General features: G+C 38.1%; 1 protein-coding gene across 6 annotated transcripts in view; it reads left to right on the top strand.

Annotated features, from left to right (window-relative positions):
• The window catches only part of FTO (FTO alpha-ketoglutarate dependent dioxygenase), a 326,144-nt gene extending 300,815 nt beyond the window's left edge, over positions 1-25,329 (top strand). For 3 of the 6 annotated variants that reach the window (XM_073307614.1, XM_073307611.1, XM_073307615.1), the window contains exon 8: positions 24,827-25,329. In XM_073307614.1, coding sequence (XP_073163715.1) covers positions 24,827-24,968 — 142 coding nt within the window. In that variant the 3' untranslated portion in view covers positions 24,969-25,329. The remainder of the gene's footprint in view (positions 1-24,826) is intronic. The other 3 variants (XM_073307609.1, XM_073307608.1, XM_073307613.1) reach the window with 3 other exon arrangements.
• Positions 25,330-27,350: the final 2,021 nt, after the last annotated feature.

The following is a 27,350-nucleotide window of genomic DNA, read 5'->3' as shown; positions in this document are numbered from 1 at the left end:
GGGTTCGATGATGATTTGTCAGTAGGTGGTCTGTTATTTCCCCAATAGCATAGAAAGGAAGGTTAGTGGAAAGGGGAGGAAGAATGGTCCAGAAGATTGTACTGTGCTAGGAGTCAGAAGACCTGGTTCAGTTCTTGGCTTAGTCACTATCATCATGTGTGGCACTGGGCTAGTTATGTAATTTATCAGGGGAATGATGCTGCTCTGACTTACAGGGGTGTTGTGAGGATAAATTACGTTAATTATTGTAAAGTGTTCAGATACTACAGTGACGAGGGCCATTTAAAATACCTAGGTAAATAACACTGTTGCACTAGAAGCAGATCGACTTGCAGATAAATCATGTAAATCCAGAAAAATCAATCTGTACTGGACCATCCAATGCTTCATTGGAAGATATCTTTTTGACATCTAAAATCTTGAGTCTGGGTTTGATGCATCTGAAGGAATCTTTAAACATTTCTCAATTGAAAATAAGTGACAGGTGATAGAAAAAATGCATGATCACGTTGTCTTACAAACATAGTAACAAATTATTAAAGTAATCATGGGTGTTCTCATTAAAGACAATTGGTTATGTTACCTCAGTTCCATGTTGTACATATTTAGAGTAAAGATCAAAACACTGAATCATCATAGCCAGAAAATAAGTAAGGCACTTTTCCCTATTGAGATTAGTAATAGATATGTACTTCAAGACATTCAATAGGACAACTCACAGTGCATGAAGTTAAGCATATATATAAGTCTTTGAAGGATCAAAGTCTAATTACTAATTTGGATATGCAAAAGAAAAAATGGATCTAACTGTGTATCATTATCCAAATCCTTACCTAACTTTGGATAATGCTGACTTAAAAGCCTATGTAATTAGAACTACATTATACCCAGGGGCGGCCCTAGACTAGCTTCCAGCAACTGGCGCCCTAGGCGAACCATGCAATCGGCGCCCACACCCCCAAACCCCAAGGGCAGATCTAGGCTGAGGTTTTTGGTAAACTGGGAAACATTTTGCCCCGTTTTTCCTTTTAATGGTTTTAAGGATTTTTTTTTTAACAGAGGCTTAATTATTCGGTTTGTCCGTCCATCTGTCCAACTAACGTTTCTGAGGTCAGATAAAATAAACACAAGAAATTTTCAGAATAGATTTGTACACGACAGCTAGATTATATTTCAGCCCAATTTTAAATAAAAATGCATTAAAAATGTTAATTATAATTTTTATTATTACAAATCCAGAATCATCCATTACGCTATCCTGCTTTAACAACCTTTTTTGACTTTATAACCCAACACCGGTTCTTTGGAAAGTAATCCCCTTCCTCATGGTTACCCGCTTGGAGTGTGATGTCATCACTTTCATAGTCTATTAAGCATTAACGCTGTTTCTTTTCTCTTATGGACCTTATTTATTACATGGGAACCAGTTTTAACAAAGAAAAGTTCATAATTATACAGCCTGATAATAATGCTAAGGTTTAATAATGCTTAAAGATACTCACATTTTGGATTTATAATGCTGAAAGATGTTATTCTTTATTCTTTGGCAACAAGAAACACAATTTTCCACAGTATTCACTCGATTCTTAACATCTACCTGCGACCTGTGTGTTAAAATGACCGTTTGACATGTATCAACTCGCGATATCGCCGCTCTACATAAATTTCCACCTATGTGACCTTGACGTATTTTCGAGTTAGGTGTCACTAGCATTGCAGCTCTTGCTGCTGGAGGATGTGTTTAATTGTGGCAGAGTTATTGCTGATCAAAATGCGGAGTGGGTCATCTTGACGCTATGTCGCAAATTGAAAAAAAAATCGCTAAAATATTATTTATTTTTGCAGTAAATAAAAGATTTGACATATTAATAAATTCACAGAAATGTAGAAAAATGAATTATAATTCATATTCCCTCTGTACGTGCACGGGAATTGAAATAATGACATCTTCATTATTTTATTTGTATTTTTTCAGCTTTTTCATTTTTTTTTTCATTTTATTTATTTTAAAATTGATTTTTCCCTCAAATTTGGCACCCCATTTAACTTGGCACCCCAGGCAACCACCGAGGTCACCTATATGGATGGGCCACCCCTGATTATACCATAAAATGCAATATTTATAACTAATGAATAGGACCTAATTCTCTTAATTTAATCAGTTTACTCCTGGTTTACACTAGTCTCAAAACGGAGAAGTAAACCCAATATTCTTAGGTTAAATTTTAACTTTAATTATACTAATTCTTTTCTTACATTATTTGCTGTATTTGCCCACAAGATGACTAGAGATCTTTGTATTCTGATAAGATTGATAACTATTGTTATAATTCTACAAAAATTAAAAATGCCTTTTTTATTTTTCCCTCAATATTTTCTTAATGATGTATTTTTTCTAGAATAATTCATAAAATGATTTTATAATAAATGATTTGTAATACTTTACACTACCATAGCTTCTTTCAAAGGGCTTTAAAGATCTTCAAAGATCTGCACTAATTTTGGGTGTTTTGAGGTCTGGGTGCCCAAATGAGAGATCTCTCAGAGGTGCTGAGTGCCTGTAGCACGTTGGGTGTACAAAAAATGGAGGCAACCAAAATTAGCAGACACTTTTGAAAAGTTCAGCCTAATTAATTTTCCCTCTCAGCATCTCTCTAATGTAGGATTGTGCTTTCTGCTTTATAGATGGGGGAAATGAGAAGGTTCAGTGGGTCTGTTCACGGTCACACAGCAGGTCAGTGGTGGAGCCAGGAGTAGAAACCAAAGCTCCTGAATTTGCCACTGTGCTCGGACCACTGCACAATGCTGCCTTCTTTTATAATGCCAGTCTTAAAATTATAAATCGTTCAGTATAATGCACTTAATTGGCTGCATTATACATGTCGTGCACATTAAACATGTACTTAATGTGTACATGTTTATACCATTCTACTGAAAAGACTGTAGTATTTTGATAACATCACCAACATAAGATATAATTATTTAAAGGAAATGGTTATTGTCATAGCTTCTGTAAGGACTGACAAAATCTCTTTCGAGGGACTATGACAGATGCAAAAAACCAAACCCAATATTCAACAAATATTCAGAATAATTTAGATATAACAAATATAACGTGATAGCAAATATTTCTATGCTAAAAAAAAGTGTGGCTACTTTGTGGGGAGAATTTTCCTTCCCTCCATAATATCTCTATTTATTTATTTATTTTATTATGAAATCTCCCCAAATGGCAGGTTAGTACAATATTATGTGTGGCTAGAGCAGTAAATGGTTGTATAATTTTATGGAACTGATACTTTAAAAATCACAAAGGTATAAGATAATGTCACAGATCTTTCCCCATGTTTGATTTAAAAAAGTAAAATATCTGCATGTATGGGGTTGGGTTCCATGTACATTATAAAAGGTCAAACAAGAGGTGGATAACATGATTGATTGATTCAATTCAGAGTACACTAAGGGACCATGATCTCTGTATGTATTGAAAGCCTGTTTTTTTAGTTTGTGTATATTCCAAAGAGAAAGGTTAAATGTGTCTGACATTATGGTTACAAGTTATTTCCAAAATGTACTTTACCTACTAATGCCATATTCCTGTCCCTTGATTGTATAAATAAATGGAGCAATATGATCAAAAGTTCACAGTTCCAAAGTTTCATTCTCCATTAATTGTTGTGGGTCTTTATAGAACTTTGGATTTATAGAAATATTCATTTTTTTTAAAGAGGCATGTTTTAGTATACAAATTATGAGTCTGTTATCCTATAGATAACCTAATAATGAGCATTGCAGAGAAGCATTAATAGACCCTAAATATTTCAGTTAATTCCCAGGCACTTTCGCCTATAGAACTGTTCATCTAAAAAGTGTGAATGCCACCTTAGCAATCTGCTGAGAAACCTGGCTTTCCATCAGTCTCTTTGCAAGGGCAGAAGTTATTGCAGCTAATCAAGTTGGGTAAGCAGTGAGGCCAAATGGTTTCCCAGGTGACCTTGGTCCTTTAATACACTGCAAGGAGCTGATTCTCTCTATTAATAGTTTTGTTTCTGAGAGCTGAAAAGGTGACTTGTAATACAGCTCCTTTTTCCTGACTCCTCCATATTGACTTTTTGAACAGGCAGATGATGGCCTTTGATTCAGTATGACCTTCTTAGTTTTAGTGAAAAGAACGAGGAGTACTTGTGGCACCTTAGAGACTAACAAATTTATTTGGCATAAGCTTTCGTGGGCTAAAACCCACTTCATCAGATGCATGTACTGGAAAATACAGTAGGAAGATACATATATATACAGAGAACATGAAAAAATGGGGGTTGCCATACCAACTCTAATGAGAGTAATCAATTAAGATGGGCTATTAGCAGCAGGAAAAAAAACTTTACAAGGGATAATCAGGATGGCCCATTTCAAACAATTGACAAGAAGGTGTGAGTAACAGTAGGGGAAAAATTAGCATGGGGAAATAGCTTTTAGTTTGTGTAATGACCTATCCACTCCCAGTCTTTATTCAAGTCTAATTTAATGGTGGCCAGTTTGCAGATTAATTCCAATTCAGCAGTTTCTCCATTGAAGTCTGTTTTTGAAGTTTTTTTGTTGAAGAATTGCAACTTTTAGGTCTGTAATTGAGTGTCCAGGGAGGTTGAAGTGTTCTCCAACTGGTTTTGAATGTTATAATTCTTGACGTCTGATTTGTGTCCATTTATTCTTTTGTGTAGATACTGTCTGGTTTGGCCAATGTACATGGCAGAGGGGCATTGCTGGCACATGATGGCATATATCACATTGGTAGATGTGTAGGTGAACGAGCCCCTGATGTTGTGGCCGATGTGATTAGGTCCTATGATGGTGTCCCTTAAATAGATATGTGGACAGAGTTGGCCATGGGCTTTGTTGCATGGGTTCGTGTTTTTGGTGTGTGGTGTGTGGTTGCTGGTGAGTATTTGCTTCAGGTTGGGGGGCTGTCTGTAAGAGAGGACTGGCCTGTCTCCCAAGATCTGTGAGAGTGAGGGATCGTCCCTCAGGATAGGTTGTAGATCCTTGATGATGCACTGGAGAGGTTTTAGTTGGGGGATGAAGGTGACGGCTAGTGGCATTCTGTTACTTTCTTTGTCGGGCCTGTCCTGTAGTAGGTGACTTCTGGGTAATCTTCTGGCTCTGTCAATCTGTTTCTTCACTTCAGCAGGTGGGTATTGTAGTTTTAAGAACTCTTGATAGAGATCTTGTAGGTGTTTGTTTGTGTCTGAGGGATTGGAGCAAATGCAGTTGTATCTTAGAGCTTGGCTGTAGACAATGGGTCGTGTGATGTGGTCTGGATGAGAGCTGGAGGCATGAACAGTGTAAATGAGAAGATAGGTACATTCCATACCTAAGCTTTCCCCTGGAGAGCATCTTTGTAAACTTACATAGAAAATCAAGGGCAATTTTTATATATTTTATATTTTTTCTTTAACTTTATTATTGCTTGATTATCAGCTAAACTCTTCTGGCCTGATTCCCCTGACCTGTGAAATCAGTTGAATTACGCCAGTGTGTAAGATGTATAAGAGAAAGAAGAATCTTGCCTGTATGTTCTGTTAATAGATCCAGAGTTGCAATTAGATATTCTCGACAGTCTGCAGTCAGCACTTTAGGGTCTTTCTCTCTACACTGTCATAGGGTTCAAATACCAAAATGCCTTTCCTGGGGCTTTCATGCTAGAAATCCTCTTCCATTCTGTTGGAATATCTATATCAGCTACCATGCACCATTTTGCACAGAGCTACATTGCAAAGCATTTTTAGCAGTTAGATAAATTCTGTGGTAAAGTTTTATGGAGTTTGGGCCAGGAGGGACCATTTGATCATCAAGTCTGGCCTCCTGTCTATCACTGGCCGTTACATTTTACCGGATACCCTTGTACTGAGCACGATACCTTATGTTTGATTGAAGCATAACTTGTATTGCTGAAGCATAACTTCAGGAAAGGTATTAAGTCTTAATTTGTAGACAACAAAATATCAGCTCCTTTGGTAGTTTTTTCAAGTAGTTAAGCACCTTCTTTGTTTAAAAAAAAATGTGCCTAATTTCTAATTTGAATTTGTCTGGCTACAACTTCCAGCCACTGTTTCTTATGTCAGGTTTCAGAGTAACAGCCGTGTTAGTCTGTATTTGCAAAAAGAAAAGGAGTACTTGTGGCACCTTAGAGAAAGCTTATGCTCAAATAAATTGGTTAGTCTCTAAGGTGCCACAAGTACTCCTTTTCTTTTTGTTTCTTATGTGTTTCTCTGCTAGAATAAAGAGCCCTTTCATACCTCGTGTTTTCTCCCTGTGGAAGTATTTATTAGGGCTGTCTAGAGATTAAAACATTTAATCGTGATTAATTACGTTGTTAAACAATAATAGAATACCATTTATTTAAATATTTTTGATGTTTTCTACATTTTCAAATATATTGATTTCAATTACAACACAGAATACGAAGTGTACAATGTTCACTTTATCTTTATTTTTTATTACAAATATTTGCACTGTAAAAAAACAAAAGCAATAGTATTTTTCAGTTCACCTAATACTAGTACTGTAGTGCAATCCCTTTATCATGAAAGTTGAACGTAGAAATTTAGAATTATGTACAAAAAATAACTACATTCAAAATAAAATTATGTAAAACTTTACAGCCTACAAGTCCACTCAGTCCTACTTCAGCCAATCGCTCAGACAAACAAGTTTGTTTACATTTACAGGAGATAATGCTGTCAGCTTCTTGTTTAGAATGTCATCTGAAAGTGCCAGATGCACTAAAGATTCATATGTCCTTTGTGCTTCAACCACCATTCCAGAGAACATGCGTCCATGCTGATGATGGGTTCAGCTCAATAACAATCCAAAGCAGAATGGATCTATGCATGTTCATTTTCATCATCTGAGTCAGATGCCACCAACAAAAGGTTGATTTTTTTTGGTGGTTCGGGTTCTGTAGTTTCTGCATCTGAGTGTTGCTCTTTTAAGATTTCTGAAAGCATGCTCCACTCTTCGTTCCTTTCAGATTTTGGATGGCACTTCAGATTCTTAAACCTTGGGTCAAGTGCTGTAGTGTTCTTAAAATGAACATGTGCTGAGTCATTATCCAAGACTGCTATAACATGAAATATATGGCAGAATGCAGATAAAACAGAACAGGAGACATACAATTCTCCCCCAAGGAGTTCAGTCACAAATTTAATTAAAGCATTGTTTTTTTTAATGAGCATCATCAGCATGGAAGCCTGTCCTCTGGAAAGGTGGCCGAAGCATGAAGGGGCATACGAATGTTTAGTATATCTGGCACGTAAATACCTTGCAACTCCAGCTACAAAAGTGCCATGCGAATGCCTGTTCTCAATTTCAGGTGATATTGTAAATCAGAAGCTGGCAGCAGTCTCTCCCGTAAATGTAACCAAACTTGTTTGTCTTAGTGATTGGCTGAACAAGAAGTAAGACTGAGTGGACTTGTAGGCTCTAAAGTTTTACAGTTTTATTTTTGAGTGCAGTTATGTAACAAAAAAATCTATATTTGTAAGTTACTCTTTCATGATAAAGAGATTGCACTACAGTACTTTTGTCTGAGGTGAATTGAAAAATACTGTTTCTTTTATCATTTTTACAGTGTAAATATTTTTAATCACAAATAATAATATAAAGTGATCACTGTACACTTTGTATCCTGTGTTGTAATAGAAATCAATATATTTTAAAATGTAGAAAAACATCCAAAATATTTAATAAATTTCAATTGGTATTCTATTGTTTACAGTGCAATTAATTGCTATAAATGTTTTTAATCATGATACATTTTTTGAGTTAATTGCTTGAATTACCTGCCATTAATCGACAGCCCTAGTATTTATGCACGGTAGTTAAGTCATCTCTTAGTCTTCTTTTTGATAAGCTAACCATTTTGAGCTCTTGATGGCTCACATTGTAGGGCATCTTCTTCAGCTCTTGAATAATTTTTGAATGAATTCTTTTCTGCACCCGCTCCAATTTTTCAATATTCTTTTAAAAATGGGGACAACAGAACTGTGTGCAGAATTCCAGTACTGGTCTCACCAATGCCATATACAGAGGTAAAATTCCTTCCTCTCTCCTCTGTTTATACATCCAAGAATCACATTAGTTCTTTTTGCCACGATAGTACACTGGTAGCTCACGTTCAGTTGCCAGTCCACTATGACCCCAAGATTCTGTCAGAATTCTTTCAGTGCTCCAGGACACAGTGCCCCATTTTGTAGGTCTGACTTGCATTTCTTGCTTCTACGTGTCTAACTCTGTATTTGGCTGTATTAAAACACATTTTGATACCAATGGTATGTAGCCACTATCAGAAAGCAAAATTTGTATGAATTTCCTGGAATTAAGAACAGCTCGATCTGCATTAATTTCATTTAAACAAAGACTGAGATGAACTGTCATAGTTCAGGACAATATTATAGCAATGTCCATTAGGAAGAGAAATGGGAAGAATTAGATCTGCTGGCCTGCACAAAGAAATGATGACTCTTGTGGAATGGGAAAAAGAAAATATGCATCAGCAATTCATGCAAAGAGGTCACTAATGTGGCTCAGGTGGCAAACAAGAAACCAGGAAAATTGGAGTTTGACAAATAACATTCAAATAAACAAAATAAACTATTTGGAAGGCCAAGACTATCCTGTTTTCATCAGGCTCCAACAACTGTTCTTTTGCAGGCACAGAAGCAAGGGAGTCACATCAGAGGACCCGTTGTCAAAGAGATGGCAAAAATACTTTATTGTATCTGTTCCCTCTGGTCCCATTAATCCACAGAAACTCTGGAAGGATGGACTCACTTATTGATCAAACAGGTCTTGGTATTTAAACCTTTTAGTTAGCTATACTCATCTGGCTTCGTCTGTCTAACAGTCAAGGCTTTTTTTTAAGTGTCTAATGTTACACAGAGATCCATACAGTTTATACCTGACACAATGATTACTGGGCAAAGTCACTATGCACGGCTTCTCAAAGTGTCATTGGTAGATTCTAGAAAAGTCCACCCAGGAATTATTTTGAGCAACATGTGATAAATGTTCGTCACATCACTTAATGCACTACTGGCAGGTGTTCAGATCCTATAATGATGTGCACAGTATAAGAATTTATATATCGAATAGAATTGAAAATACTGCTATCATAAGAAAAGTCTCAGCTAACCAGGTATGCGTGTATGGCTAGGGTTCAAACTCTGGTATAATTAGATCAGCCCTAAGGCTCCAATTCAGCAAATTGTTTAAGCGCTTACTTAAGTCCATCCTACTCAGCAAAGTACATAAGCACGTGCTTAACTTTAATCACATTCTGACGTATTGTTGAAGTTAGTGGAAATTAAGCACGTGGCTAAGAGCTTTGCTGAATTCTGATGGACTGCTGAATCAGGTCCTAACTTAGCTAATGGAAGTAGGATGTTAAAATTCCTACATGATGGTCTAAAAGGATATGACAGACTAATGCCACAATGGCATTGCAAGTCAGTATGCTCAGCAAATGCCTGTGTTTTCAGCATTGACAAATCTGGTTTCTTAAGTTAGCCATGGTGAATGATTAATCCACAGAAAATTCACAAGTGCTTGCTGGTTAGTTTGAATTGTGTGTTGAAAAATGCCCATAAAATACCCATTTGAACTACTTCTTAAGGTAGCATCACCACCTCCTTTATTATCATTAAAATATTCCTCTGTGGCAATAACTTTATCCAGAAGAAATTTCAAGACTAGGCGCATTATCTATTGAAAAGCAATTTAGTAGTTTCCATTCAGGCAAGGTAGTTTTAAGAAAAAAACCGAAGTTTACTCCGAAGGCAATTGCAATCTTCCATAGATCTCAGGATATTATATTACCTTCATTCTTTTCGAATCCACAGCATAAGAAAGAGAAAGACTGACATAAATTGGATGTTCGAAGAGCTCTGAAGATAGACATCAGAAGGACTCAAGAGTAAGGAAAGATCTCAGAATTATTTGTTCTTTTCCATCTTAAAGTAAAAGAGAACAAAGCATCAAAGGCATCAGTAGTGAGGTTCAGAGGTTCAAAGTCAGTACTGTATATCATATTGTATAAAGAAAATGGTTTGGCAACACCAAAAAATCTAAAGTCACATTCTGTGGGAGCAGTACTGACATTGTGGTTAGAAAGATCCTTTGCTCTGTAGAAAATAAATATGGAAAGTTTACTATACTAGGCGCTACACGTTTTATCTGTTGGAAACATTTGGCAGGTGAGTTCTGCAGTCCATGGTGGCTCAGTCGTGGATGGTGGACAAAATTAATGACTTTGACTTGTGCATTCTAGAGCTGGATTCTGCATTCCTTTTAGGCTTCAATAGGAGTTCTGTCTGTGCAAGGAGTGCAGGATCAGATAGATACATGTAATTCATCTTATCGGTTTTATTCTTATTCTTTCAATAAGATGGATGTGATCAGGATCCAGACAAGAAAATTTGTTCTTATCTGATAATCTCTTATTCATTCTCCAGTCCACACTGGAGTTTTAATGGGATTAAGATCAAATATTTAAGAATGTTTTTAACTGTAATCTTTTGGGATCTGATTCTGTTCCCAGACTACTTTTACACTGGAGTTACTCCTGGTCTGTACCAATGTAACAGAGTTCAGAATGTGATCCTTTGACTCTGTATATGGATCGGGATAGTCTTTTATTACACTGGAGTAGAAGTGGTTATTAGATATCTCTGTATATTGCTTTGGAAGATTTCATACTGGAATGCAAAAAGATAATTACAGAAAACCCAGGGGTAGACAATTTGATACCTACCACCGTTACTGATGGGGAGGAAAACCCTATTGTTAGAATTGGTGAACACAGTAAGTAGCAGAAATTATAAGTTATGGCTGCACCATTTATAAAACACTAAACCAAACCTATATTCATTATATATACAATTCATAACCCTAGTTCATTGGAACCTCACCTGAACAAATCATCTTAGCTGTTTCTGCTATATTGAAATAAAGTTCTTCAGCAAAAACAGGAATGTGTATATGCACACACACACTCCTTGAATGTCTTAGGATATATTGCAGCTATTTATAGGAAAAGATACATATAACCCCCTCCTTTGTCTGAGAGCTGAACATTTTGACATTTCTCTCAATACAAATGGAACTGCTCAGCAAGTCATCGTCGTGGGTGTGACTGGGAGATGGCAATTGAAAGATATTCTTCTGCTTCTCATTTCTCTCATTGATTATTTTATGACAAATGAACAATTGCTTTTCATCTCCTGCATGACCACTGATAATCAGGAACACTTGTTGATAGTGATTGCAATGGTAAAGTTATATTTCCAGGATTTAGAATCCCTAGTAGACTGTTTTCCAGCATTTCATTGGTGTTACGCAATTTTTATTTGTACCAGCATGAACATTCAATCAGAGATGTTAGAGGAAAAGACCTCTTAGGTAGTCTAGCCCATCCCCCTCCTGCCAGTGCACGAGTGTTCCTTACAGTACATTTCTAAGTGCTTTATCCATAAAATATGGATGGATAGAGAAATAGACATGTAGAAGTTCAGGGATTATTAAAATACCTGTTTGGATATTGTAGGAATGTATTTGACTAAAAAAAAAAATTTCTCCCTCGGTCCTTTTGTGGCTCTTTGTCCTTTTGTTTCCCACTTTCCCCAGAGTCTGCCCCTTCCTGCTTCTCTCTCACCTTGCTATGACCAATGGGAAAAGATTATTTTTTAAAAACACTGCTTTCGATCTTAGCATCGTGTTTCACTTGTGGGACACAGGCCCAATCTTTGTTATAAATTTTTCCCCTTACTGCAGAATTCATTGTTTAAGACAGCATAGTCTTTTAGTGTAGATAGGACCGAACCATGTTTTAATTGTGCTCCCCAAGGTATGAATTCCAAGGCTCGAGCATGCTTCAGGAATATTTTGGAAAATGTGACTTAGTTCCTTCTACACTGCAAGATTAAACCATTTTTTCAAATTTCAGGCAATAGGTTGTGCCTGAATACATTAGATTTTCACACTGCAGACAGGGCTTTAGTCGGCCTGCCACCATTTCTTTGCTGCACTGAGCTCACTCTTTGACTAACCTAGTTTCGTTTCAGTCAATAAAGATCCTGTTTCACTCAGATGGACCAAAGTTGGTGGGAGCAGCACAGTGATAGGAGTTAATGGTGCTGGTGGTGGTGGGGAAGTGATTTGGGTGTTGGGTTTTGGGTGGGGAGGGATTGAGAGGTGGGTTGCAGGCAAGAACTGATGCTAGTGAAATGGGACATTTGGAGGTACTACTAACAGGTGGTGGGGCAGGTCAGGGATTGTTTCAGGAACCTGGGAGGGCAGCAGTGGAGTGTTTGGGTCTGAAAGAATCTTAAAACTTGGCAGTTGAAGAGTCAGAGCACTTTTTTCTACCGTTTTGCCCAGTCTAGGTTAAATGTGTGAAACAGTGGGATTTCTATCAGTTCCCTTGGGGGAAACTTTCACAATCTAAAAAATCTTCTCTTGATCTCACTCCCATGTACACCAAATCAGGATTGTCCATTCAACAATGGGTGTCTATTTGCCTTTCCCGCAAATGTGTAGGGTTGTAGTCCCTAATAACGAAGCTGCAAGAGCTAAATGCTCCTTTCCCGTGGAAAAACACATCATCAAAAATCTGTGCAACATGTGTGCAGCTTCCTGGAAGAGACAAAGGGCACAGTCTTCAAACACTAAGGATTCTTGGGAAAATCGGGCTCCCTCCTTGTAAATCCTGGGGCATCCTATGGAAAGCCCACCCTGCTGCAATTCTTCCCCGGAAACTATGCTACCAGTTCATTTTCTCTGCTTCTTAAGCCTTGTATGTTCTCCACCTACCAAGAGAGCTAAAAGGCATGGATGGGGAGATTAAATGCTGCTTTCATCATTAACTCTTGTGTGGGTTTCAGCCAGAAGAGAAGAACATGCCATGTAGTGCATAGATCAGCCCCCAAATCTCCCAACAGCCTACTGTTAACAGAGGAGAGTATCTGTAGCCTCCTGGGAAGCATGCTACTGATATTTCCTTTTCTGCTGGTTATATTACCACTCCTCTTTCCTCTCTTTTATTTATTGCCACACTGCATAACAGAGGAGAGTATTTGGCCCCAAGCAAACACCCTAGTTAAATAAATGGGGGAAGTTCACAGCTCCCTGGGTGCTATTGCGTCAGTTTGTCTGTGGACTCAACAGGATAACCATGCATCAGTTTACATTGTCCAGGCTATCTTTTCAACCAGAAGAGCTAGAAACTTTATGTTAATAAAAGCGTAGATTCTGGATAATACAATACAATCTCTCCAAAGACCCTAAATCAGCAATTACGTCTGCATTTCAACGAACATGGAGGAGCAATGTCTCAGTTGATAATGCAAACAGGATGAAAATAGTCATTTAAAACTGCATAAAATCAATACTTTGGGGAAAACAAGTCAGCTGTGTTTATACTCTCTGTGCATAGCACACATTTTGTTTCTTTGAGAAATCATAGGAAAGCACGGATTGTGTGTGAGGTAAAACAGCAGATCGTACACTGTATGAGAGAGAAATGGAGCATTTTAGGTTCCTGTTGAGGGAATATAAATTATACTGAGGTTGAGATATTTTTATGTTGTCTGGAGTCAAATCAGTATTCTCAGTCAAGAATTGCTGCACAGCCATCATTTGTAATGAGAACAGTAAGCCTAAATCCACGCCGTTGGTGTTGAAAATTTTCCTCTAAATGCTTAACCCTTCAGAGTGGTGGGATTATTTGTAAGTGTCCATATGGAGGGGTGTGTACATAAATATGCATACCCATTATTCTCATGCATTCAGGGTACAGTGCATTTGCACATGTTGTTCTAAGAAACGGGGAACAGAAGTCTCTGGGAAACAGGTAGTTGTTGCACATATACAATATGAAAACAGTAGGTTAGATTGGATTAAACTTCGTGTTTCTGCAAATGCTGTGCTGTTTATTAAGTGTTGCTCTGGGGGATTTGTAACCCCCCTGTAGTATAGTGGTCATATTTGTTGATTAAATAACCGGACAAACTTGGCACACACACTACCCCAATGAAGGCATTCCTATGTGGGGAACAGGGACCATGGGGAGTTTCACAGTGCTTGTTCCTAGTCCTCTCAGGGGGACTAATTTGTTCCCAAACTGAACTGGCAGGAGACTTGTCCACTAACCACACAGACTTTGTAAGATCCATTCAGCTCTCAGGACAGAGAGAGGAAGCTGGACTGCCTCTGTGGAAGCCAAGTGTCGCAGCACTGCTCCATTGGCTATCTGGTCTCCTATGGGTAGCATGGCTCCATGAAGTCTCCAGTGTTATACACCAGGAACCTCCACCCTCCCACCCATTTGGGATTATGGGCTTGGCAGATGTGATCTAATCTGATCAGAGGTAGTAACTCTTTGATGGATTTCTGCTTGGAAATTCATGTAGTGGAGCCAACCATACTGTTTCTTTGTCTTCTTTCTTCCGCCAGCCCATTCACCTAAAGCTGCAAAGCCCATATACCAGGAAGGGACTTTCCACTTGGCTGGGGTTGAGAGAAGGATTTGGGTTGGGGAAAAGGGGCTTTTCAGTCTTATTTTACACCCTCCACTTCAGAGGTTAGCCTGCAGTCCACTCTTCACTCTTTTCTGAAGTTACAGCCAGCTAAATATGTTAGCAAGTGAGAAAAGCAGTGAAGTATGTTTGCACAGGTTTATTTAACATTGCTATTGAAAAACCTTGGATGTTAGTTCTGTTTTCACTGCAATAATTACAGATGTGATATTTTTAAAAAATTACAATTTTCCATAATTTTTTTTTAAATGTGTGAGCCTAATTCTTGATGCCCATGGTTAAACTCTGTATCTTTGTTGTGTGAATTCATCAATATGAGATTTTGAATGTATAATTTAATCTCTTTGGTTGTTATATATTTGGAGGAGATTAACTTCTTATTTGTCTAATGTTTCTCTGCATGATATTCCAGAACAAAGAGGTGGAGAAATGAATTTTGAATTTAATTTTCTATATAAAAATGTAAGAAACCTTGAAAGATGTGTTACGTTACCTGGCCCTTGATTAGTACAGTACTTGCTCCACAGTAAGGTTATTAAATATGAGTGGTGATGACAATAGCAGATTTACGGACATTAAAGCCCATATAAGCTTTCTCCAAAAGGTTACATAAAAACTAATCTAAAAATTCTAATCTTAACAGTATTAAAAATTACTATTATTGCTCCTGTATCCCATAGCCTCTGAATTTCTTTTATTTGATTAATCTCCGTCCTATGTGAGTGCCTGTGTGTATACATATATGAATTCCCTTTAACATACATTGATATATATACATGAAAATATTGATTCTACTTAGTTCCACCAAGTGGATATTGTTTTAGGGCCTTGGACATTCATTATGTGAAGAGGAAAGACAGGTACTGCTTTTGTACACTGTATTGACTTGTGTGCGCCTTGCTATTTCCATCAGTGTGACATTCTGTAAAACCCAGTAGTTGTACTCAAGTTTACCATCCAGTTCTCAGGTGAGCAGATGGAGGGTGGGGGGGAAATATTAAGCTTGCAATTTGGGTAATAATAGAAACACTGGCATTTTAAAGCTCATGCAGCTGTCACTTAAACCTCTTTATTGTCAAATTCATTTGTCTCACCCCTGCATCTATGTAGAACAGCAAAATATTCTCTGCAGGACAATGTTAAAAGCTAGATTCTGATACAGATTTACTTTGCAAAACCACATACAGTGGTAATACTGGTTGATTTCAGGTCATCATGTTTGTGTCACGAGTGATTCCCCAGGATGCTGCATCGGATCCCTCATTACCAATAGAAAGAATGCCTGCAGGAACCTCAGGCTTTTTTGTGAGCAGGACAACAAGCTTCTGTAACGTATTAAGAGTCAAATTCACCACTGGCACATTTGGTTACAGATTTTTGGAGTCAGAGTTTGGGGTGGATTTTTTACCACCCTTGCGGTTATCTGTGGAAGGATCATATATAGCCCTTTCATTTTTTCTTGGATTATAAACTCTAAACTGGTACTCCCTCAGTCCAACCCTGAATCTGGCATTCCTTCTCCCAATTCCTCACCTGGGAGCAAATTCATTTCCTCAGTTGTCTCTTCCCTCTATAAATGAAGAGCAGTTGCTCCTGCTCTGAGCTACTACTGACTGTTGGGCACACTCTAGCTACAGCATATAAAAGAGCATCCACAGAGGCTGAATGTAAGTGGGCTAGACCACTATGGAACACAGTAGGACCAGATTTTCAGAACAGCTCAGAACCCTTCAGTTTCCGTCTGGCCACTTCAGTTTAGGACCTAACTGGGAGCTGAGTGCTTTTGAAAATCTGGCCCTTAAAGTCAATCAGACTAAATTTTGCATTTTGTTTGGGGTTTTTTTGTTTGTTTGTTTGTTTGTTTTGAAAGTTTTAATTTGCACTGTCAGGTAAGAACCAACCTGGAAAAATTAAAAAGAAAATGTCTCCACAACAGATTGTTCACTTTTCTCTTCTCTAGAGAGCATGGTGTGAGTGCAATTTCTGCATTAGTAAAATGCTAAGAAAATTGGTAATGTGGATTCAGAATGAACCTCAATTCCAGTTCTGAAAAAAAAATGGAATTTGATTGTATCATCCCAGGACATCCTATTGTTATTTCTGAAGGAAAAATAGCATCCAGCCATATGAAGTAAACTATTATGTTTCTTTTCCTGATTACATTTCTCTAAACACCTTCTAACTCAATACATTTCCATTATCTCTCTGTTTTTCAGCAAGCAGCAGTTTGATAGGGCACTCAGTGTGAATCTCTTATTCAGAATCTTGTAACCAATGTGTATAGGGTTGGCCTGCCAGTATTTTACAGAGATAACTATAGTGATCAGAAAGTAATTCTGTCCTCCTTGAAAGCACAAGCAGCATCAAGGGAGATGAACTCACACCCCAGTTCCAAGCACCCTGAACTTTGCTGAAGTTCTGATTTATATCTAGACATTGTGCCTGCTCCTTTCTCTAAAACATGCTGAACCAGACACCTAGAACTGAACCTTGGGGAAGTTCAGCTCCAGTTCCAAGTGTCAGCTTTGCTGCTAAGGCCAGTCTCCAACGAAAAGGTCTTTCTGACCGGGCATAGTAGTAATTGCACTCTGATACAGGTGTCCCAGATTGAAACTCTCTGAGAGAAAATGCATAGTTAATGCAATGGCTAGAGCACATTCTTCTTCCGATGGTAGAGTCACAGTTTCTTCAAAAGTGTTTATTTTCATTGTTGTTCTCAGAGGACAATAAGTCCATTCTACTGAACAGCAAGGAAAGTTACTTTAGACCTCTGAAATGGTATACCTTTTGTCTCACAGATTTCTGCAGTGTTCTACAGCTCTATGCCGCAGAGCTATGGAATTCAACACTGTGTTCCCTAAAGCTTATAATTGGGCTGCCTCAGACATGATACATATAATCTCCGAGCCATTTGACCCCATATTGTTATATGCGGTCAGGTAGGAGCAATGCAAGTTTCAGGTGACCCTATCATGTGACTGAGATCAGAGGTCAGCAACTCCTAACTGTTCAGCTGTCAGGGTAGCCCATTCATCACCATTGTTATGTAACTGACATGCTAACAAATAGACCTGGGTATAAAATTGTTCTCAGCATTCTACCTGATGGCCTTAAACCTTAATTGGTGGCAGTAAATTTTCACATGTTAACAACTACTGTGACCAGACAAGTGCCTGGAGCGAAGGGAAGGATAAAATTAGGCCTATCATAATTTGTTAAATTGTTAATGTCATAATGGACACCCACCTGGTTAAGTGGATAAATGCTTTCTCTTTACAAAGCTTCCCCTAACCCCACTGTATCATGTCAGGCACTTTTATCCTCACACCTTTCGATTTACCATGAAAATATAGTACAAGATCATTTATTTTAATGGCAGATGTTACAGTTTTGATACTTTCTAAGGAATTTATCCCACTCCCCCATCCATGACCAAAGATGAAGGACATTGTCCACCATCAAACTAAGTCTTTACGTAAAAGCAATGCTTTTCATGTTCTTTACCAAGCAAATCAGTCTGTTTAGCAAATCAGATTTAGTTTTCTTTCTAGACATTTTTAAATAAAAATGATAAAAGATTGTATGTTGTGATTGCAAGTTACATCAGCTGATTTACTCAGATGAGATGCAAGGCCAAAGAACTGATTGCTATCAGACATTAAGAAAGTCTGGATTTTTTTTTTAAAGGCATGTAAATTTCAGTGTCCTGGCCAAATTTCAGCTTGGGTAATTGCATCTAGTTTATAATAGTCTCTCTGCAGTTTCCGCTGGATATGATATTTTTTATTGTTACCTGGGGCCATTGTCAGGGTTGCTGTTTGCTGGTAAACATTTAGGGTGAAATCATGGGCCCGTTGAAGTCCATGGAAGTTTTGCCATTGACTTCAATGGGGTCAGGATTTCAACCCTGATGCTTACCACCCCAAAAGTAGCTGCATTATACTGGCAAGAGAGGCATTTTGTGTGTGTGTGATTATTGAGATTTACTCACCTGAGTAATCTGTACTCATGTAAATAGTCTCATATTTTGCTATAGGTTTGAGCACATAAATATATATAATTCAAGAGAGAAATGCATTCTCTGATAAAATGCTAAGACAGCAGGTTCAGAATGAACTGGAATAATCTTAAAAGTCAGTGGAACTATTCATCTGTCATAATTACTCAGGAGAGGAAAGATTTGAAGGCTCAGGACCTAGGCCACAATCCTGCAAGGGGAACTGTGTATATAGATGCCTATGCTTGTGCAGAGCCCTGTTGAACTCAGTTGGACTCTGTGCTGGAGCAATGGTTAAACCATGCAGACCTCTTTGCATGGGCAGGACCCAACTTGGTAAGATCTCTGTGAATCTTCATGCTGTCTAAAGAGAACATTATTATTCAGAACAGTGTACATGTTACAAATGTTAAATCGTTTTAATCAAGGTTGACGCATGTGCATGTCTTATTGGGGGATTATTCAGCATAACAACCCATTTCTTTGTAAATCTCTAATGATTCTACTGACATACAAATATTGCATATGAATGCTAGTTTGCCCATATTTTTATCTGGGCATCTACCCAGCCTCCACTTGTGCATGTGAAAAATTTCCTAAGGATGTACATTCACTTCTGCTTTACAAATTCTAACACCTTTGCGTTAACAGTGTTAAAATTTGCATCCTGAAAACTCAATAGAATACTTGGACTTTGAGTGTTCAAATTCAATTACTTTAAAAATTCTAAAACCTGCTCATGTGAAAGTGCATCTGCAGCTGTGGATACCTGCAGACTATGGCCAAACGTACATGTCTATGCAGTTTGGCATGTGCACAAGTGAATACCATGAGCTGAAAAATCAGCCCTATAGAGATGACATCAGCTGGCTTTATTCAACTAGTATAGCACTTAAGCAGGTGACTCCCGCCCTTAGAGTCTGATGTTCAAAGGTGCTGAGCACCTGGAGCTCCTATTCAATTCAAAAACAGACCCTTGCAGTTTGGTGTCCTTTTGCTTGGAAACTGTCTTATTGACCTTTTACCTGTGCTGCTGTTTTATAAGCACATATTAGATAATATCTTTAGCCCAGTGCATCACTGACAGAGCACACTGTGGTGCCCAATATTTTCCATTTCTATGTGTGATGAAGGAGTGGCTTTAGTGTTTCTAGAGAGAGCAATAGAGATAACAACTAATAATAGGGCTTTCAATCTGTGCATCTTAAAGCATTTTTCAACATTAAGGATCCAGGTGTAGCTCTGCATTTCTCTGGAGTGTTTAAGTGAATACCTACTGCTCCAGCAATGATGGATGGGAGGTATTAGCTCCTTTATAAAGCATAATGCCTCCAGGGATCCTGGAGTCAGCACCTATAAAAAGATGTAGTACGTGTCCCCCTCAATTATCCCCTTTTGGCACTTATAGGTACGTGGTGGGGTGAAGGCCTTCACCATGCCCCCCATTTTGCCTCACCAACCCCTATCTGGTCCCCACCACTGTTTTCACTCCTGAGCAAAGCCAACCAAATTAAGGCTACCTCCTGTGGGCTGGGAGGCAGGGAATGGACTCCTTGTGCCCTCTCCCCATTCTAGTTATCCTGTGCAGGGTGAACCACTCCAAGTGCCTATCTTCTGTAGGGTAGATAAACATGTTACTAGAAGCCAGGAGTCATATCTCACAATTCCTTACTCTGATTACTAGACAACACTCCACAGTTGCATTAATCAGATACTTCCACACCACCCACATTTTTCTGCCTGTGTAGCATGTGGCCCTAGTCCTCATACTTGAACAGAAAAGTATTTGTCTGAAATAAGAATATGTAAGAATATTGATACTTATTCCTTATTAGTTGCAAAACTTAGGGGAAAGAAAGAATACTGTTTTTAAAATCAATGGCTAGAACATTACTGTAAAATCTATTGATTAAAAACACAAAGTATAATGTTAGTCATTTAGTCTGTGGAATGATGCAATACTGAAATAAATTTATCCTTTGACTTTTGCATTAACCTTTTATTGACTGCTTGCATACCCATAATTAACACACACTTTAGCTAAAGTGGTTAATTTTAGCATCATGATCAGTGTCCTCTAATGTAGCTGACACCCTGATCATCAAAATGTAAGTATAACCCTAGAGATGATAACCAGGGAAATATCTGATTTAGTGAATTTATATTTGCCCATAGTGAGATTAGCCACCATCTCGGTGACACAAACAACTCTTATAAAAATTGTATATTATTGTTTAATTGAATTGTTATGAAAGGAAAATTAGTTGGTAATATTAATAAGCAAAAGAGATTTCCTATTGTATACCCATAGCCAGGATCAAAACCAGCTGAATATGGTGGGAAAGAGGTAATGAGAATGTAGATCAGTGCACAGTGAATTGTAATCAACTGCTACTTCCAAATGGAGATTGTAATTGAAACTGGGATGGTTTTGGTTGTATTGGTGAGGGGCTCGGAAGGTGAGGCTTTGGAAAGGTGGACACCATCCACGCATTTATAGGTACTAGTCATTTATATTTTAAAATGTCCCTCTTCCTGTTTGGTGGGTTTATGTTACCAAGGACTGGAGGGCCACTTTGGCACTAAGCTGATGTGCTGGAAATATACTGCAGCTGTTGGTCAGTCAGCCTCCTGTGAGCAGGATACAAAAGAATCCAAAATTCAGTAGCTCTGCCTGGTCTAGGTAAAAGAGGGCTTTTCCTGCACCGGCATGTACCTATATAGTTGTCCCCCCACCTACCTCCAGTCACCTGTGGGGGAGGGGCAGGATAGATCGGAATCCCCAGGCTGACCTGGTCGGCTGCTGCAGTCAAAAGCACCTCCTTGGCTCTCGAGCCCTTAAAGGGGCCCACACCCTTTTTGAACAAGCCAGACAACAGCCCCCGGTCGCTTAACGTGTGGTGAGGTCATTCAGTGGGGATCGCCTAGTTCAGCATCTCACTCATCCTATCTAAGAACCCATGACGTTCCGAGCCTGCTACATGCAATACATATTGTTCCAACTTACTCTCTTGTGGGGGGTTGACCTTTTTTGGTTACTCAAATTTCAACCACCAAAATATAATCCTCATCCTAAGCTTTTTACTCCCCACCAAGATTGGGTGTTCCTAGGGTTTCCGAAACAGCACCTCCTCTGTTGTAGATCCTAACTTCTTCTGCCTCTGGGAGGAGACATGTTTCTATCCTGGGAGGAGTTAATGTGGCTTCACAGTAATTCCGCTATATGTTTGTATGTGAGGTTCAATGCCTGTGGATACAGTGCCTCAGCTGAAGATACCTGTGCCCCTATGCAGGTTGCTCAGGTCTGTCACTCTGTTACAGTATCAAAGACCAAACCCGGGACAATATCCTTTACAATTGTGGGGAAATTTATTAAAGTTAGGACCAAAAATATTACTACCAAAAGGATACTGACTCCTTTTCACATCAAAAAAGGGGGTACATAATTAGATGGCCTAATTCAGTTTTGTGGATGCTACTTCATGTGATAACAGCGTCACCCAAGTTGTTCATGGTACGGTGACAGCATCGGCTTTAGCAGTGATTTCAAAGGACTTAATCGTGCCACCATTTTACTTGTGTAATTCCTATATAAGTCAGTGAGGCCTGTACCAAGGCCAAAAACCGCGGCTGAAAATAGGTGATATACATAATGTATATGTTTACCATTCACAACTTCTCTCACTAGAAAAGTGACATTAAAATAGGTGGACAGAACAAACTGAAGAAGTGATCAGAGTGCAGTCATCTCTGACTTGCAGAGGAGCTCCAGACTGGGTAGATATGGTGTGGAGGGCATGGAAATGATGGGATGCTGGCACTGGCCATTTCTCTCCCCTTCTCAGGCACACTTCTGGCCTCAGACTTGTGAATCAGGAAGACTCTTGTGGATGGTCACTGACATCAATCCCTCATGTAGAATACAGTGTGGCTCAAGGTTCCCAAGTGCGTGACTCATGTAATGAGACGTGTTCAGCAAACCATGTCACGTGGTGCGGTGATCTCTCAGACTGTCTCTGCTAGGGGAGCAATGGAGCAGCTTGTGCTGCCACTCCTAGGCTGCCCAATTAACAGCAACGTTGGAACTATTGGTATATTTAAAGTGACACTGATGCCCAAAATTCAAATGTGAGGAAAAAGTTGGTAGGAAATAAATTACATAGGGAGGCGCTGAAGGTTAGGAATATACACTACAACTGGCATTGAAAGGTGATGCATGTTCCCTCCCAAAGAATTTAAAGTGATTGTTTATAATAAATTGACTTTTGCTAAAGCACATAATATGCCTGGCAATCTTTACTAACAGCGCCTCTTGATGTGTCAACTGTAATAATCTCTACATGGTTTAATTTATCCACTTTTAGATTGAAATGCTAACACTGGAATATCTTATACTACCCAGCAAATTGAGCATGCTATTTTGTGCCGAGACCAAAAATAAAGCAAGATTTTAAAAGCCTTACAGAGTTATGCTGTAATTAGTTTCAGCTTCTCTTGCATATTAATTTTCTCCTGTTCCTTTATATAATTTGGAAAATGTCTTCAAAACATGATGGCACAATCAGTTAAGTACCTCTCAGAACTCATACACTAAACTGCATTTTCTCTAACAACTGTTATAAAGCAGCCTGCAAAACAAATCCTCTGTTATTCTGTACAGTGCAGCTTATCAATGCAAACAGTTTAATATTTATGCTAAGAGGATTGTCACAAGGAGCTTCTGTTCCTTTAATTCTTGTTTTAAATAAATAATGAGAACATTTAAACACATTACTCTTCTCGGGGCCCTGAGGTCGGCTAATCTTATTATTTATGAAGTGATGTGCTACATAATAGTACTTAGTGCATGTTAACAGATGCTATTATCAGGGGCTGATGTGGAGAGCTGAAGATATATTGGAATGTTATGTGTTAATACTGTCCTTGTAGTATAATGTACGATGGATTGAGTGCACAGGATGCTGGTGCCACAATTAACCACACACCAACGTGGGTGTAAAGTTGAAGTATGTTTTCTCATGGGTATTACACTGCCATTAATAATTCCCAAGAGAAGAAGACATCTTTCATTTGGGAGCATTCTCTTCCAGAAGGCCTCGAGAGGGGGCCAGGAAGTTATTTGTGTTGATCTTGTTCATTTTACAGAGCTGAAAGACACCTGAGTAGTATAAAGCCACTTGAAAAATAAATGTCATTTTATATTTTTTAAATAATGAAAGACTTCTATTTATATTTTGCATACAAAATATAGTTTTGCCTATTTCTTACTGGGGATAAAACAGTTAATTTCTATCTATGTGATCTGATTTTTCTTGTAATGAAATGAATTCATCTACTGTACATATGAAGTAATTGTAATAGTATTTGGCACTTTTCATCATCATAGTGCTTTACAGACATTAGCTAATTAATCAGCAAATGGTAAATAAAAAAAGTCACTGAATTGTTACAAATTTTCTAATGCAGTGCAAATAAGTGGCAGCCTGTGTTACAAACTAATCTTAAGAGATGTGACTGTTGTTACTCATAAAACTTTCCTGTGCTGGGCTGCAATTTAGTTGCATATTATAATTAGACTTCACTAGTATTGATGAATAATCCATTTAATAAAAAACACTGTAATTTAAAAGTTTTCTCTGGGGACTAACATACACTAACATCTTAATTTAATTTTATTGAAGTTTTGCCTACCTATTCATCAGTGGAAATTGTTATTAGCTGCCATTTGCATATATCTTTATACACTTTTTCCTTTTTACATTGCCTTTTTCAGAGCAAAGGAAGTTTATACACTTGTAAATCTCTAGAATCTACAAAGCCAGTCCTGCTTCTGTAATATTATTTAATCTATCCCCCGACCTTAATGCAATAAATTCAGTTTAATCTTTCTCAATAGTTTAGTAATACACTGAAAACCCACAACCATTTAAATCTGATAATAGTTTAATCATGTACTTTAAATAACAGCTGAGATAATGAAAAAATAATTCACCATAAAAAGGTATGCAAACTGAATTTTCTTTCTGATTGGCTTTCTAAGAAATCCGTCTAGATAACACAACGCTTACAACAGAAAACATGGCTGCTTCTCTATAAGTGAACAACCCATTTTGTCCACAGATTTGTTATCTCTCTCACTCTTTGTTTGTTTATCTTAATGGACAAATATACCTTCCTTAGAGTTTGGTTTCTTGACATTCCTTCTCTTAAAAGTAATTCTTTGTTCATCTTTTCTTTTCAGATGCCAGTGCCAACTTGCAATGAGTTTGCCAGAAGAGCAAAAGCCAAAGTGCCATCCCCTCTGGAAAGATGATGATCCCAGTATGCCTCTGCCATATGATCTTGAAGAAGTAATTGCTAACCTGCAAACTCTGCTTGAGTAGATGGAGCACTAGAAGATGTGCTCTAGTTTAAAATTACTAGTGCTCCACTTTTCATCCTTTTGAAAGAAATGTAGTCATAATGGAATAAATCTCTTAAATTCTCTTATCCTTAAATCATATGAGTTATTTTATGTTTTCTCTGAATGCAGATATATGCTTTTTTACCCTTTTTATGCCCTTTGTAACTGGATTATGGTTCTTGGCTACTGTTTTAGTGATTGCCACAAAAAAAAAGAGGACTAAGCATAAAAATACAGTATGAGATCTTAAAAGTAAGGTTGTTTGTGATCTGTTTTGAAATAATAATCCAGAAAAGCCAGCAATTCCATGCTGGACCATACAGGACTATCCTGAATAAAAGAGTGCTAATTTTCTTTAATTTAAGTTGTATTCTAAATTAAACTGGTTTATTTCCTGAAGTCATATAACCAAACTAAAACAAAATTATATAGACATCCACTACATCAGTACCACGATTAAAAAGTGTAACATTCATTGCTTGACATTGCTACTAAAATGGGGATTATTCTATTTAAAATCATATTGAGGCCAAAGGTATACTGTACTGGGAAAGCACTCCTACTTAGACACAGCTCATAGCAGTTGTGTCCTTGCCAGTATAGCTTATTCCAAGTCAAAATAATTATACTAACAGAAGTGCAGTTTTGCAGTATAACTGCATCTACATTAGGAACTTTTGCCAGCACAGGTATGTCAGTCAGGGATCACACCTCTTCACATTCCTGGCCAGTACAGCTATGCTGGCAAAAGTTTGCAGTGTAGACCTGGCCTGAGTATATGGTATATGGTATCACTACATTTCTGGGGCTGTTGCTCTGGCCATCAGCCACCCTTAAAAAAAAAGGTAAGACACCTTTAAAGAAGTAGCTATTGTACTTAAATTAGATTTGATTGGCTTAGGATCTTGATCCCGGGACACACCATTTAACTGATATCCCCTGTGTCAGTTTTCTTAGGACTTGAAAAGAATGCTATTTCATGAGCACAGCTTTTTTTCTGCTCTAGTTAAGGCTTGACTGTACCATTGGGCAACCTGCCTACATTTGGATTAGTGCCACACTAAATGCTGTTTACTCTGGAAATCACTTAAAGATGAACTAGTTGAAGTTGTGGGGATTCTGTTTCAGAAAAGGTGGTTTCTCATGCAGACAGATATTCCTTTGGAAAGGAGTTAACAAAATACATTAACACAAGTTTTATTTTGGGGGTGGGGGAGGTGAGTTGTTTGTTTTTGCTTTTGCTACTTTGATTAATTTTTGTTTAATTAAGCACTGGTAGAAACCATGGGAATTGCAGTGGTGAATTGAATTTGACTGCCATAATTAGAGAAGAAACTTCAATGTTGTAGACAGCTGCTCAAGTGAAAGCATAACTATTAAAAAATATCAGCAAACAATAATTTACTGTGGTATTCAGAGGCCACTAATGTCTTTTCTTTTTTAGAAGACTGGTGGTAGCTTTTAATAGAATTTTTAAAAATACGTAAGTCTAAGGCCTTGCTTATGCTGGGGATTGAAGCGAAAGTACTAGCTGCATCAGTCCAAGCCTCTAGTGCTTTGTGCCACAGTTTGCAATGGTGGAGGTATAAATCCATGAAAATCTAGGAGTCTGCACTGGTGCAGCTACACTGGTGCCTGTAATTGGGGGACATTCCCAGTATAGACAAGGCCTAAGGTTCACTAGCAAGATGTCAAGACTGAGACACCTAATGGTAGCTCAGATAGGATTAAATGCTGTTTCTGCTTCCAATTTCACTTATACCATTGTAAATTCGAGTAATTCCATTGAACTCATTGGAGTTACACCACTGTAAAATACGAATACAGCCCTCCATTTTCCCAGTGCTCATGATGGGCAACCATGAATTAGCAAAGCTGATTGGAACAGTCCAGAGCAGATGGTAGCACTCAGAAGAACACAGCAAAGAGTCCTGTGGCACCTTATAGACTAACAGATGTATTGGAGCATAAGCTTTCGTGGGTGAATACTCACTTCTTCAGATGCATGTAGATACAGTGTACATGCATCTGAAGAAGTGGGTATTCACCCAGTACATGCATCTGAAGAAGTGGGTATTCACCCACGAAAACTTATGCTCCAATATGTCTGTTAGTCTATAAGGTGCCACAGGACTCTTTGCCGCTTTCACAGATCCAGACTAACACGGCTACCCCTCTGATATTCAGAAGAACACAGTTACAGGTCAATAATCATACAAGAAAAAGGAGCACTCAGTATACTTGTTGCCTTGGTCAAGATACTACTAGAAACAGACAATAAGAAAATGGTTTAGAAAATTGCTTTATTTCATTTGAATAATTATGACTGAGGTCCTCTTGAAATGATCCTCTAGCACATCCA

The sequence above is a fragment of the Lepidochelys kempii genome, chromosome 12 (assembly GCF_965140265.1).
Source record: "Lepidochelys kempii isolate rLepKem1 chromosome 12, rLepKem1.hap2, whole genome shotgun sequence".
Taxonomy (NCBI): domain Eukaryota; kingdom Metazoa; phylum Chordata; order Testudines; family Cheloniidae; genus Lepidochelys; species Lepidochelys kempii.
Note: the sequence above shows the minus strand (reverse complement) of the source record. Positions and strands in the feature narration are given on the sequence as shown.